This window comes from Hippopotamus amphibius, chromosome 11 (assembly GCF_030028045.1).
Source record: "Hippopotamus amphibius kiboko isolate mHipAmp2 chromosome 11, mHipAmp2.hap2, whole genome shotgun sequence".
Classification (NCBI taxonomy): domain Eukaryota; kingdom Metazoa; phylum Chordata; class Mammalia; order Artiodactyla; family Hippopotamidae; genus Hippopotamus; species Hippopotamus amphibius.
In genome coordinates, this window is record NC_080196.1 from 95,850,728 (window position 1) to 95,863,189 (window position 12,462).

At 38.3% G+C, this 12,462-nt stretch overlaps 1 protein-coding gene across 18 annotated transcripts in view; it reads right to left on the reverse strand.

Moving 5' to 3' along the window:
* TCF4 (transcription factor 4) overlaps window positions 1-12,462 on the reverse strand; it is a 354,349-nt gene that overhangs the window by 35,271 nt on the left and 306,616 nt on the right. For all 18 annotated transcript variants that reach the window (XM_057698758.1, XM_057698765.1, XM_057698762.1 and 15 more), the window contains 3 exons: window positions 12,222-12,354; window positions 3,276-3,343; window positions 2,075-2,153 (listed from right to left, as the gene is read on the reverse strand). In XM_057698758.1, the coding sequence (XP_057554741.1) occupies window positions 2,075-2,153; window positions 3,276-3,343; window positions 12,222-12,354 (280 nt within the window). The remainder of the gene's footprint in view (window positions 1-2,074; window positions 2,154-3,275; window positions 3,344-12,221; window positions 12,355-12,462) is intronic.

The window sequence follows — 12,462 nt, forward strand, 5'->3', positions numbered from 1 at the left end:
ACATTAAGTAAGTAGTTTCTTCCCAAGAAAAAACGCTTTTAATGATTCTCTAAACTTGAAGGTAAAGAAAGATTCCTGCTATAATAAATATAACATGTCTAACCTACCACTTTCAAAATAAAAACCACTTTTAAATTTAAAAGAATACACACTCCATGTAGAAAACTTAGAAAATAAAAAATTCAAGAGGGGGGGAAAAAAAATCTGTGATCTCACTGAAATCTCATGCCCCGACACGGTTAGCACTTTAAAAACCCATTCTTCCTGCCATGTCTGGGTGTGCATGTGTGTGTATTTTTATGCTAAATAAAAATAGAATATTTTGTTTAATTACTTTTACAGACAGAATCTGGACAGAGCTGTCGGTGTGAAAATAGCAATCTGTCCCCATACGTCTATCTTCATGAAGTTCTTTCTTTCTAACATGTGCTCTTCCAGGATGGCTTTGCTAGGACCCCAAGAGTGGTCTTGTTTCCGTGTCTTCCACGTAGAGCATGCTACTCACGTCTGGGGTATATGTAGCATTTTCTGGAATGATGTGTGTGATCATAACTTTGCCCTCCCATCCTTAACCCAGAAGTGGAGCGGCAGAGTGGTGAGCCCTGGATTCTAGCCTGAGCTCTGGTATCACTACTGACGGACCCTCAGCAAACCCCATACCCTTTCTGGGCCTTCGTACGTCCATGTTTAATTCAGAGCATTCAACTCAAACAGCTGTTCTCAATCTTTATTAAATTCTAGAATATTCTTCTTTCCAAATTATAAAATAGATGAAATTTGAACTGCTTTGTTTGAAATGGGGAACTTGGGAGTTCTCCCTGCTCAGACACCCTCATCCCTGGCCTCCCGGGACTCCGTGCTGTCTCAGTCCTTCTCTAGCTTTGGGCATTGACACCTGTGATCATTTTCCACAGCCTAACAATATGGTCCTGAGCCACAAGTACAACAATTCTGAACTTGACTTTTCTGTCATGGGGAATAATGCTTCATTGCTGGTCCATTATCTTCACGTCATCTCTGGTTCTTCCCAGTTTCAACGTTGTCTCTCTAGAGACTGCAAGGTCCAAGCTATTTCCCTCTCTATTCTGTGACCCCCTCATGTCAATGGAGGCTTGGAAAAGGCTGATATGAAGTCTCACCTAAGCCATGGCCATTAACTTTGCAGGCATCTGAAACCTCCCATTCTTTACCAGGGAACCCACGTTAAAAGGGGCCGTGGGAGTGCTACATGCAGGGAATAATACGGAGATGCAGGCAGCAACATTCAGGCAAGTGACTCTAGTCAATTACAGTAAGGTCAGGTTTCAATCAGGTACAGATGTGATTTCGTTTTTTTTGCTGTTGTTTTTTTTTTTTAATTTTTTTTAAGAAGCCATCTGTCCTCTTTCCAAAGAGAAGAGACATGCACCAGACAGGGCCTTTCTGGAAGCATTTACACTGGAAAGGCAATAAGCCTTTTAAATGGAGCTTTGAAAAGTGCAATGCTTTACTAACACAATTTAACAACTTATAATTTTATTATTTGAAGCCACAGGTCATGTTAATTTGTTCTATTTTAAATGGCTAACATCTCCTTTTACTCTACACAGTTACATCACAATTTATTGGTACAATCATAGTTTTCTTCAAACATTCCAATAACATAGACTTTAAAGAGGGAATATGAAAAGTCTAAAACTTCTGTGGGAAATGATCCTTTTGAATAGTCTATATTTGAAGACTACATAATCTATATTCCTATTCACGATGATGTGAACTGGGTTTTCTCATTGAGATATTTTATTGGGGTATATCATTCTGTTGAATACTTCTACAGAGCCAAGAGAAGTTTAAGAAGTAAGTTTCCCATGTGTCTGTGTACTCTAAAAACACATAATTTTTAAGAAACATTTTGGATGTAAATGACTTCACCATCATACGGCAGCCTGTCTTTCCCACCCCTTCCTATTTGTCCGGAAATGCTCTGTTTTGAGCTTTTGGAGGGAGTGAGTTTCCACCTAATAGCTCAGGAAGTGTAAGGGGGAAAGCATTCTATAAACTGACACTCGGATGCAGTGGATTTATGGTACCGTACCTGAGAGAGACGGAGGGGAGCCAACAGGAGTTGAAGGGTTTGATGAAAAGCTGTTGTTAGTGTGATCTGGAGAATAGATCTTAAAACAGTGGGGAGAAAAAAAAGCCCTCATTCATTGGGAATAAATATTCAACAATTTTAAGCTACAAGGTATCAATGCAATTCATTTATAAATTCCAAGGTACACAATACGTTCAATGATCAACTACAGTACCAATATTCTAAAATGCAAAACCTAATTGATTTTTCAAAAGAAGAGCTATTGAGGTGGTATAAGATAGTGGGAAAAGAACTGGACTGGGGTCAGCTGACTTTAGTTCTTCTCCATTTCCTCCCATGTCCTCCCATGGCTGCAAAGGCCATCAAGCGACATAGAAACTCCAAACCTCCCTTTCCTCCTCCATAAAACAAGAGGTTGGACAGCATCATCGCTAAGATTTTTGTCCAAAGCCTTCTTTATTATGTTTAAGGCATTTGATTCCAAGGCATAAGAATGCTCAGACTAAAGAAAAACTTTTCCTTAGGTCACAATGCTAATATAAATCAAACTCATCTATGCTCCAACAGTAAGGAAAAACCAACTGAAGAGACAAAATGTTAGAGCAACAACTCTCCACTTACATTCACAAATGATCATGTTCAGCTCTTGAAGACAATACCAGGTACACTCCCTCAGACAAGGAAGGGGTGCCATTTGTCACTAGCGAATATGCAAGGAACGCTGGATTCTAGCCTCCTGGCAGCGGGTGGGCAAACCAGAGAAGCTGAGTGCCAATTACGTGACAATTTCTCATGGGCCTCAGTCATGGTCATTTTTTTTCAATACCTTTTTCAAAGTGTTTTAGAATTGCCCCTTGTAAAGTCAGTCTTAGCTGGTCAATCAATGAGCACCCAAATGACTTTAGAGGAAAATAAGACATCAAGATAGAAAATCTACACTTTTAAAGGCCCTAGGAATATCCACCAATCCATGATTGAGTGCCGCGTAGCAGAGGAGGCAAGGTGGAAGAGACCTGCTGTCCAGTGGAATCTTCAGAGTTCTCTCCTCAAATTTTCCAATGATCATTATGCAAGGAAGCTAGCCTTCCCCAAAATCAAAGCTACTTGCCATCCATTTTCTAAAATTCTAAATGTCCACTTCTGATTAAAGTTCACCCTTCTGCCATGGTACATACGAAGTCCAAAGTCAATATTTCCTCACCGAAGCAAGTGCTTTCCCCAGAGCATCTCCAGTCTGGGAGCTGCCTGCTGCTCCGCTTCCTCTATTTGCTGCAAAAACAAAAGGCAGAATATGAAAAACCAGGCGGTGAGACGTCAAACAATTTTCTATTCCTGGTCCATTTACTCACAATTTAATTGCATTTTTAATGCTAATTACAACACATTAATCTTTAATTAGCATTAATTTGTTTGCTGAGGTAGATGTCAAATATATTCATGTTACTTTTTTTACAGATAAAATATAAATCTGACACCGTTTAAAGATAAAGTGTTTTAGTTGCTATTACTTCCCCCCCGGTTGTGTATGAGTGGATAGTGGCGAATGGTCACAGGTAAGCATGTGAAGTTCATTGCTAGAAAGTATGCAGTACTTTCAGGTCTCTGAGGTCCTCGAGTTTGCCTTTTCTTTATATTTTATATAGTAAATTCAATTACTTTCATGAATGATTTACATCTGCTTTCAAGTTAAAAGAAATTTTGCTATACAGCAAAATGAGATACTCCTCTCAGAGTGCAACAAAAAACAAGATAAAACAAAAAAATCTTTAACAGTCCTGTCTTCCTAGGAGGGAAAATATTTTTTAATATTTTAAGTAACATATATTCTCCACACATTTTAAGTCTGTGTTCACGTTTAAAGAATCTGAATTCTTATGCTACTACAAGTCAGTATTGTCTCAAATTCTGGAGATCAAATAAGTCTACATGGTGATGAATCAAATCTCTATTATCTTAAACATTGGTGTTTTTATCTACAAAACAGATGAACAAAGAGTACAGTCGGCCCTCTGTATCCACAGACTCCACATCCAAGGATTTAACGAACCTTGGATCAGAAGTCTTTGCGAAAAAAAAAAATTCCATAAAGTTCCAAAAAGCAAAACTTGAATTTGTTTGTTGGTGGCAGCTATTTACATAGTATTTCCACTGTGTTAGGTATTATAAATAATCTAGAGATGACTAAAGTATATGAAAGGACACGCAAGGGTTATATGCAAATATTGCACCATATTATAAAGGGACTTGAGCATCCTCCAATTTTGGTATCTATGCAGGGGTCCTGGAACCAACCTCCTGGAAGGATACGGAGGGATGACTGTACTGATAATAAAATGACATAGATTCTAGTATACAATTCAAAGCCAGCTCTATTTAACAAGTGTCTTTTGAAAGTCTTTATAAAATGGTACAGCCAGCGGTATTCTTCTGTTACATTTATTAAGCCTCAGCATAAGCAAATAGACATAATATTTAAATTAAATCTGTTAAACTCCAAGAGAAGATGTTTCTCACTATTTTGTGAAATAAGAAAAGGAAATCTTAAATCAACTGATTAATCCAAGCAAAACTTCATTACACATTTAAAATTTTAGAAAAATTCCCAACCCTATGCTCAACCCAAGAAAGCATCCTTTCTGGCAAATGTGACATCTTCAGCTTCCAGATCTGTAAAATAAAGTCATGGGATCAGATCTCAAGTGGTCAAATTATCTTTGTCTCTAGCTTATCCTGATCTCTGTTAGCATAGTTAATGCTTGTTATTTTTATATATTTATATGTTAGGTATGACAGTTGCATAATCTTTTGATGTGTGCTTTATTTGGTTAACAAAACTCACACCCACATTCATTTGTTAATTACTGAAACTGAAAGAAAACTGGTATGTGATAAAAAGAATGCAATCACCTTCTGACAAGACAAACCTATTCTTTTTCATATCACAAATTAATAATATTAAAAATATACTAGTTGTTAGTACTAAGGATTTTATGTATAAGAAAGTTATTTGAAATGAGGGTCTGACATCATACAATTGAGCTAGTGTAAGGAACTCATAAGAGTTCACAAGTACTAAAAATACTTAATATAAGAGATAACGGAAATTATATCTGGTGTGAAAATAAAAATTTCTGCATCAAGGAGTTCTTTTAGAACTAAGGATAATTCTAAAGAGAAAATAATAAAGATTTTGAGAACACAAAGAGCACTAATATTTTTTAGTATGTACTACCATGGTATTTGGGGGCAATTATATATATATATATTTTTTTTTTTTTTTCTCCCCTACCTAGAAGCAATATTATCGTATGTACTTAAAATTAGATTTACCAGTCAAAATAACTCGTGATATCTGCTTGACTAGAAAACAGATCTTCATGAAATGAAAATTCAGAGCCACACTAGAAAAAAAATTACATTATCTAACAAATAAACTAAACCCAAATAGGATAAGATATTGTTACAATTATAGATAAAATTTGCTGCTGTAATACCTTTCAAAAAAGTAATTCTTTGAACACCTTTAAAATGAGAATAAGTGGTTTAAAATGTATTTTCATGAACCCAAACAGAAAGAATTAAAGACCAATAAAAATATTTTAGAGACATTTAAAAACTAAATTATAATCCCAATTTATCACATCCCCACACCCTTCCCCTCTGGTAACCATAAATTCATTCTCTAAATCTGTGAGTCTGTTTCTGTTTTGTAAATAAGTTCATTTGTATCTTTTTTTTTTAGATTGGGAGTATGGGATTGACATGTACACACTGCTATATTTAAAACAGATAACCAACAAGGACCTACTGTAAAAAAAAAAAAAAAAAAAAAGAATATGCCTAAATTAAAAAATAAAAAATAAGCTGCATATGGCATAAAAATCAAACTTTAGAAGAGACAAGATACAATCCTTATGATCTTTTCATACTACACCTTTCTAACTAAACTTTCTATTAGTGCTTATTTTACACAGAACTCAGGAAATATAATAAAAAGACAGAACGTAACTCCTTACCTCATGGTGTTGTGAAAATTTCAGGAAACTACAAAGGCTACTCACGCAAGCCACTGATAAGAACAGATTATTTTTTAACATAGAGCCATTCTACCTTGCAACAGCTGGAGAACTAACCCCAGGGCTTAAATTTCAAAGCAGTTTATTGGAACAAGTTTGCCCTTTCACTTGGAATGCCTTTTGTTCTATTCCAGGAAACACTGGAGAAGACACATTTCCAAGAGTCCCTAAACATGTTAAGCTACATGGGTCCTTCTCCTAAAGATTTCTCTTTTTATTTGTGTGCCTGATGTATCAAAGGGCATAAATACTCAGAAAGTGAATATATATTTAATTCTCAAAAAGCAAAATTTCTTCTATATTGAAGAAATGGGTCTTGTTTAGCAAACCACACTCCTTGTTAAACATGTGCTCGTCAAATCCACTTTCCCACCTTTAATGTAACAGGACTTGATTACTACTCCAGGCCTGAGTTTTTGTCAACTGATATTATTAGAAATTACCAAAATGCCCACATAACAGAAATAAAGAGGAAAACTATTGCCCCTGCCTGGTAAAGACTGGACTGATTTCTCATGTTATTTTAGTTTTAATCAATTTCTCCAGCTCAAGAGAAAGAAAATAATCAAGTCTCTAAGTAGAGCTGTAACATAAATATGAATAGAAGATGAGCACTTATTAAGAGGAACTGTAATTCTGTAGGAGGATTCGACACTGCCAGCCACCCAAGCATTGTTCAGATGGCTTGAACACAGGTGCTACTGCTGGCTAGAAGATGCAGCAGAGAGAAGGGTTTAGTCTTTTCAGCTACATGTGGGACCACCCTCGGTCTCAATTTCCGCTTTGGAGAAAATGGCAATTCCAGTTAGAACACACCCTAATCCAAACATCAGGATGAGTGGTGCCTGGGGATTGACTACTGAAAACCAGAATCTGGAACATGTATTATCCCTTTAGTGCACACCCAGAACCCCAGGCTGGGTATGTCCTGAAAATATAAAAGGATGAAGAAGTGTAATTCATAGTGTCTTTGCCTGAAAGAAGATAACGGTTTTAAAATTTAGGTTTTTCTGAACTGTGTCCAAGTGACCCTCATGTAATTAAACTAGTAGAAGCAGCATAACTATGTCATGAGCATCTCCACAAAGATAACAAAAGAAGGAGCATGTCCAGCCCTCTGACGACCTACAGTTTTAGAACAAAAACTCACATACAGGCTACGATGCACTCATTTTTAGCAGGAGGAATTCCTAGGAATTCAGGGGGGAAGCTGGGCCCCCTGACCATGTGCAGGAAATGGATGAAAAGACTTAAATCAAACTAGTTTATTGTTCTCCGTTGGTGGTCTTTGTAACTAAGATGCCACAACACCGCTGGATAAAATTCCTATTACTTTTAGGCTCTGTGCTTGTTCATCACCCAACCGTATGTGAAGGCTCAAGATCCTTGTAAAAGACAAAGTGAATCTTATGTGACTACTCTCATAATAAAATTACTGTGAAACCAAGTCCTCGGGGGAAACGGACATAATGTTTCTACTAGAAAAGCCACATACTAAAACGCATCATGTCATACAAACATGTCATTAGAAGTGAAAGTTGGAAGCCAGATTAATTCATGAACCAGATAGATATTCCAGGGTAATCTTTAGCACATGTTGTATTCAATCAATCTTAGTAGTCTGCTCCTTCAACACTGGTTTGAGGTTTAAAAACATGGCAAATATCACGCATTAGAAAGCAGGCTGGTTAAAGACTAATAAAACAATAACAGTTATTATAACCATTATGCTAGCTGTATGCCCAATTCCCTCTGAGAAGAAGAGAGGGTGTGTGGCCCCAAACCACAAGGGGTCACACTCTGGGAATGTATACAAATGGTATCTCCCAGTGGGGAACTGGGGCACTCTTGTCCTTGCGTAGTCTCAGGGGATTGTGTTTTGGTAGGTGGGTCTCTGGATCCCTTTGATCAGGAAGGGCTATTGGATATCGCAGGTAGGAAGGAAATACAGAAATAGTATGTATCTATGTGTATTATGTATACAGCTACCACCTTCTAGATGTTTCTCTCCTCTAGAGTTGGTATCTAATAACTAATTACATTTCCTCCTCTGTACACATGCTCACATGCAGAGGTATCAGACTGTAGAGATTCTAAAGTACACCCAGCATAATATATATGGAATCTAGAAAAATGGTACTGATGAACCTAGTGGCAGGGCAGGAATAGAGATGCAGATGTAGAGAACGGAGTTGAGGACACTGGGGAGGAGGGGAAGCTGGGACGTAGTGAGAGAGTAGCAATGACATATACATACTACCAAATGTAAAATAGATGGCTAGTGGGAAGCTACTACAAAGCACAGGGAGATCAGCTTGATGCTTTGTGAAGACCTAAAGGGGTGGGATAGGGAGGCTGGGAGGGAGGCTCAAGAGGGAGGGGATATGGGGATATATGTATACCTACAGCTGATTCACTTTGCTGTACAGCAGAAACTAACACAATACTATAAAGCAATTATACTCCAATAAACATTAACCAAAAAAGGACACCCAGCATAACACTGAAAAAGTTTTAGGAATCAAGTTGAAAGGCTCTGATGGTGGTAACTCTTGAAGCCCTGAGACTTAGCTTCTTTCTTTAACTTGCTGTCCCATCAGTTGAACGGCTAAGAATTCACAGTGTGTCCCATGCACTATGTTCATATAATTTCACAGTGCTTAATAAACCCTTCTAAGTTAGACATGCCTAACGTAATCTTCAGCGTTTGCTAGCAAGGCTTTGCAGAAAATCTGTGGACTACACGCCACAAGTAAAATATTTTACTGTACAATTCTTCCAAAAATCCACAGATGAATGTTTCCTTAAAAAAATCCTGTTGTTGACACAATATGAGTCAGTTTTATCCTTCTGAAGCATTTCTCAGAAAACGATACTGGCATTAAAGGGCAAAAGGAAACAAAACAAGAAACAACAGCCATCACTCCAAGTCAAACACAAGCCATCCCAAACCTCAGTGAGCACCTTCCACCTTTGAAATGCAGAGGACAGAACCAGAGGCAAGGGAGCCTGTTTCCAGCGAGGTTACCCTCTGATGGTTCTAGAGTTTACATCTCACTCCACATGCATTTTGTTGTCCTACGAACGGCTGAGGACAATCCCTGACTGCCAGGAAGACACGGTGTAACATGAAACTGAGAGATGGAGCACTGATCTTCCTCTGCACCGAAAAAGCCGCTTCCTAAGACATCAGCGCCATTTATGAAAAGACTGCATTGTCTTGCAACTTTTCACCAAGAAAACTTGAAAAATGTGATGTCCATGTGTTAGTGCTTGAACCCATTCTTACGGCATTAGTATTGCTTACGGTCGTTTTCTCCAGAATCATGTGTGTAATCTCAAACATGTGTCAGGCTGTGTGTTCCCTATTTACCAATTATTTAATTAGCCCTGTTTGTTCTTTGAGATACAGGCAATGTAGTATTTCTTTATTTCCTGCATTTCAGAATGAGTATATGCCAAATATTTTCAAAAATCTACAGATGTACCCTATTAATCCATACTGTTTGTTAGGGAAGTATCACTAACATCAGAAGAGAAATCTTCTCTTCTTGCTGCATAGACATACTGCCATCCCTGGCTTCTACCACACTCTGAAAATCAAACCAAAGCCTAGGAAAATTAAAGTGCAAAGAAAAAAAAAAGTGCAAAGAAACAGGAGCGACTCAGACCCTGTGCAATATTAAGGTTTGTTATCATACTTAAATTCTCCTCTGTATTTTAACTTAAGGAATTGGAGAAAGTATCATTTTAAGGATGAACATTCTAGAATGCTCTCCCCTAAAGTAACCCTAAAGTAATGGATTACTGTATGTATGCAAATTAATAAAGATCTGTTCTTCCAAAAAGCTGAATTACCATGTCTACTTATGTCCTGAAACAATTATAAAGCTTTCTCACATGCTGCTAGTAGGTTTTGACAAGTACACCCATGATGGTGGAGTAATTTATGCAATAGAAGTTGTTCCTAAAAATCTTTCTCTGGGTTCAAAAAATCTCACACTTTTCCCTCTGAAAATTATAGCTCCTTTATTATTGTCGAGACCCTCCCTCCACTCAAGCAGGGCCCTTCGGTCTGTATAACAAGTTAAGTCCATCATTAGTATGTAGCTGAGCCCATTAGTATGTAGAAGTCACCTATTATCTATTGCTCTTCCTGCCCAGACCAAATGAAGAAGGAGAGTAGATAGTCTTGCTCATCTACAAGCCAGTGATAAGCCAACCAGCTTAAATAAAGCTAATTCCATTCCCACCGAGACTCGTGGCTCTGCTGACCACAGCTCAGGGAGGATAATCACACCATCTCATAATAACTCTTTCTTCCCAAGTCCTGGTACCTCTCCCAGGAAGGCTGTTCAGCAAATCAGTCAACACAACTTTTTTTCAAACAGTGCATAAGTCTCCTTTCCTCAACACAAGCTTTTGCTCTACCTTTGTACCTTCCTAAAAAAAGAAAATTACTCAAACCACAAGTAGACAGGAAATCTGCCTTGTAAGAGGATGAATGACCGGTCATCCTCCTTTATAACTAGACCTCATGACTGCAGAAAGGGGCTTTCCATTTGTCAAACCACATTGAAGTGAAATATGCTTTTCTCACTCTTTCAGTTCTGCACTTCCTTCTTTCTTCTTGTTTTTCAGATCTGCCAAAACTGCATTGATAGCTAACAAAACTTCCCCACGCGACCTCTGTCCATAGCTCTCCAAGGTCAAACTGATGCAACGCACTGGTAGAGGCTTTGTTATGAAAAGTTACAAAAATGGAAACTCTTTCCTCAATTCACCTCTTAGTGAGACATGACGGCGAAGGGAAGGGCTGCTAGATGGCTCATCTCAAGTGTGAAGTATATTACTGAGTAAGCAGTGAGTGCATTATTTAGGCAGAATTACATTTGCAACATTTCAAAACACATCTCTTCTCGTTCATCAAAAACTCTCCCCCTCATAAGTGATTCATACCACTTCCCAAAGTTCCAGAGACTATCTAAAGAAAACAAAAAAAAAAAAAAAAAAAAAAACTGCAAAGAGCTAAGGGGACTACACAGCAGGATTCTTCTGTCACACATTCCTCTCTCTAAAACGTACAGTTAGTGTTCTCATCACTAGTTGGACTCACTGGAAGTGATCGTAAGGTCGAGCTAGGTGTGGGTTTGAGCTAGAACCAGAGTAGGTGGCGACCAGTGGAAGTCTGAGGTTTTAATAAGACCCTGAACGTCAGACTGTGCTGCTCATCTGAATAACAGAGTTGTCAAAGGCAGAATCAGAAGGTGGTGACTACCTCCCCCGCAACCCAGACTCTTCCTCCATGGGCAGCTGGATGCCCTGCCTAGCTCTTCCCTCAAGAGAAGAGTGTTGGTGGGGTAACCATCCATCCTAGGGAGAGGACCATGATGGACATCATGAAAACTTAGACGACGATGGCTCCGTTCATTTGATAGAGGCATCTGCTTGGGTCTTAACTCATTAGTAAATTTGCTGAGAAAAAGCAGCAAGTAACTTCTGGCCCCCTGATGCCCAGGCATCTCCTCTCCCATAGGTCAGCAAATACTTCTTCCCCTCTGGAGGACTCAACAATGCCACATTCTCCAGAAGGTGAAACTATCTAGTTATTAATAACCATCTATAAATGTCACATGAACTAGTTCTCAGAAGACAGTGGTGTGTTATAGTTAAAAACTTAGCACAGTGACTGGAACTTGAGAAGTGATCAATAACTCCTATTTAGAGCCTTCTATCTTACTAATCTTCAGCAGTTTATCTTAGCAAAGTTCACTTTGTTAGCTGTTTGAAAGTGTGAGAAGGAAGGTAGTTTTGGTCTATTTAAATCTTTATTTAATCTAATCACTCGCAATGGAGAAAGTACCCAAATCTCAGTTTCTTGCGCAAAAAAAAAAAAGCAATTACAGTCAAGCCAATGACAATTTCTGTTTGGTTCATTTGTTTGTTCATTTGGTTATGTTATAAAAATTCATTGCTTGATTACTGTTCAATGCTGCGGGAGGGGAAAAGTCCTTGATTATTAAACCCTGACACTGGCTGTCAGCAACAGAATTGGCATTTCCAAGACTCACCCATTATACTGTCTGTCCCGTTGGCAGGAGGTGTACAGGACGAGGTGCTGTAATGGTTTGTACCACTACGGTGGAAAGTGGACATCGGAGGAAGACTGGAATTGATGTCTGCTGAGGAGTGTGATGGATAGCTCTGTGGCAAGAAGCAGAAAAAGGAGGCCATATTCAATCACAAAATATTCAGTGGGTTAGTTTTCCAATACTGCTTTCAGAACTCTTCATTTTGCAATGGAGACAGCCC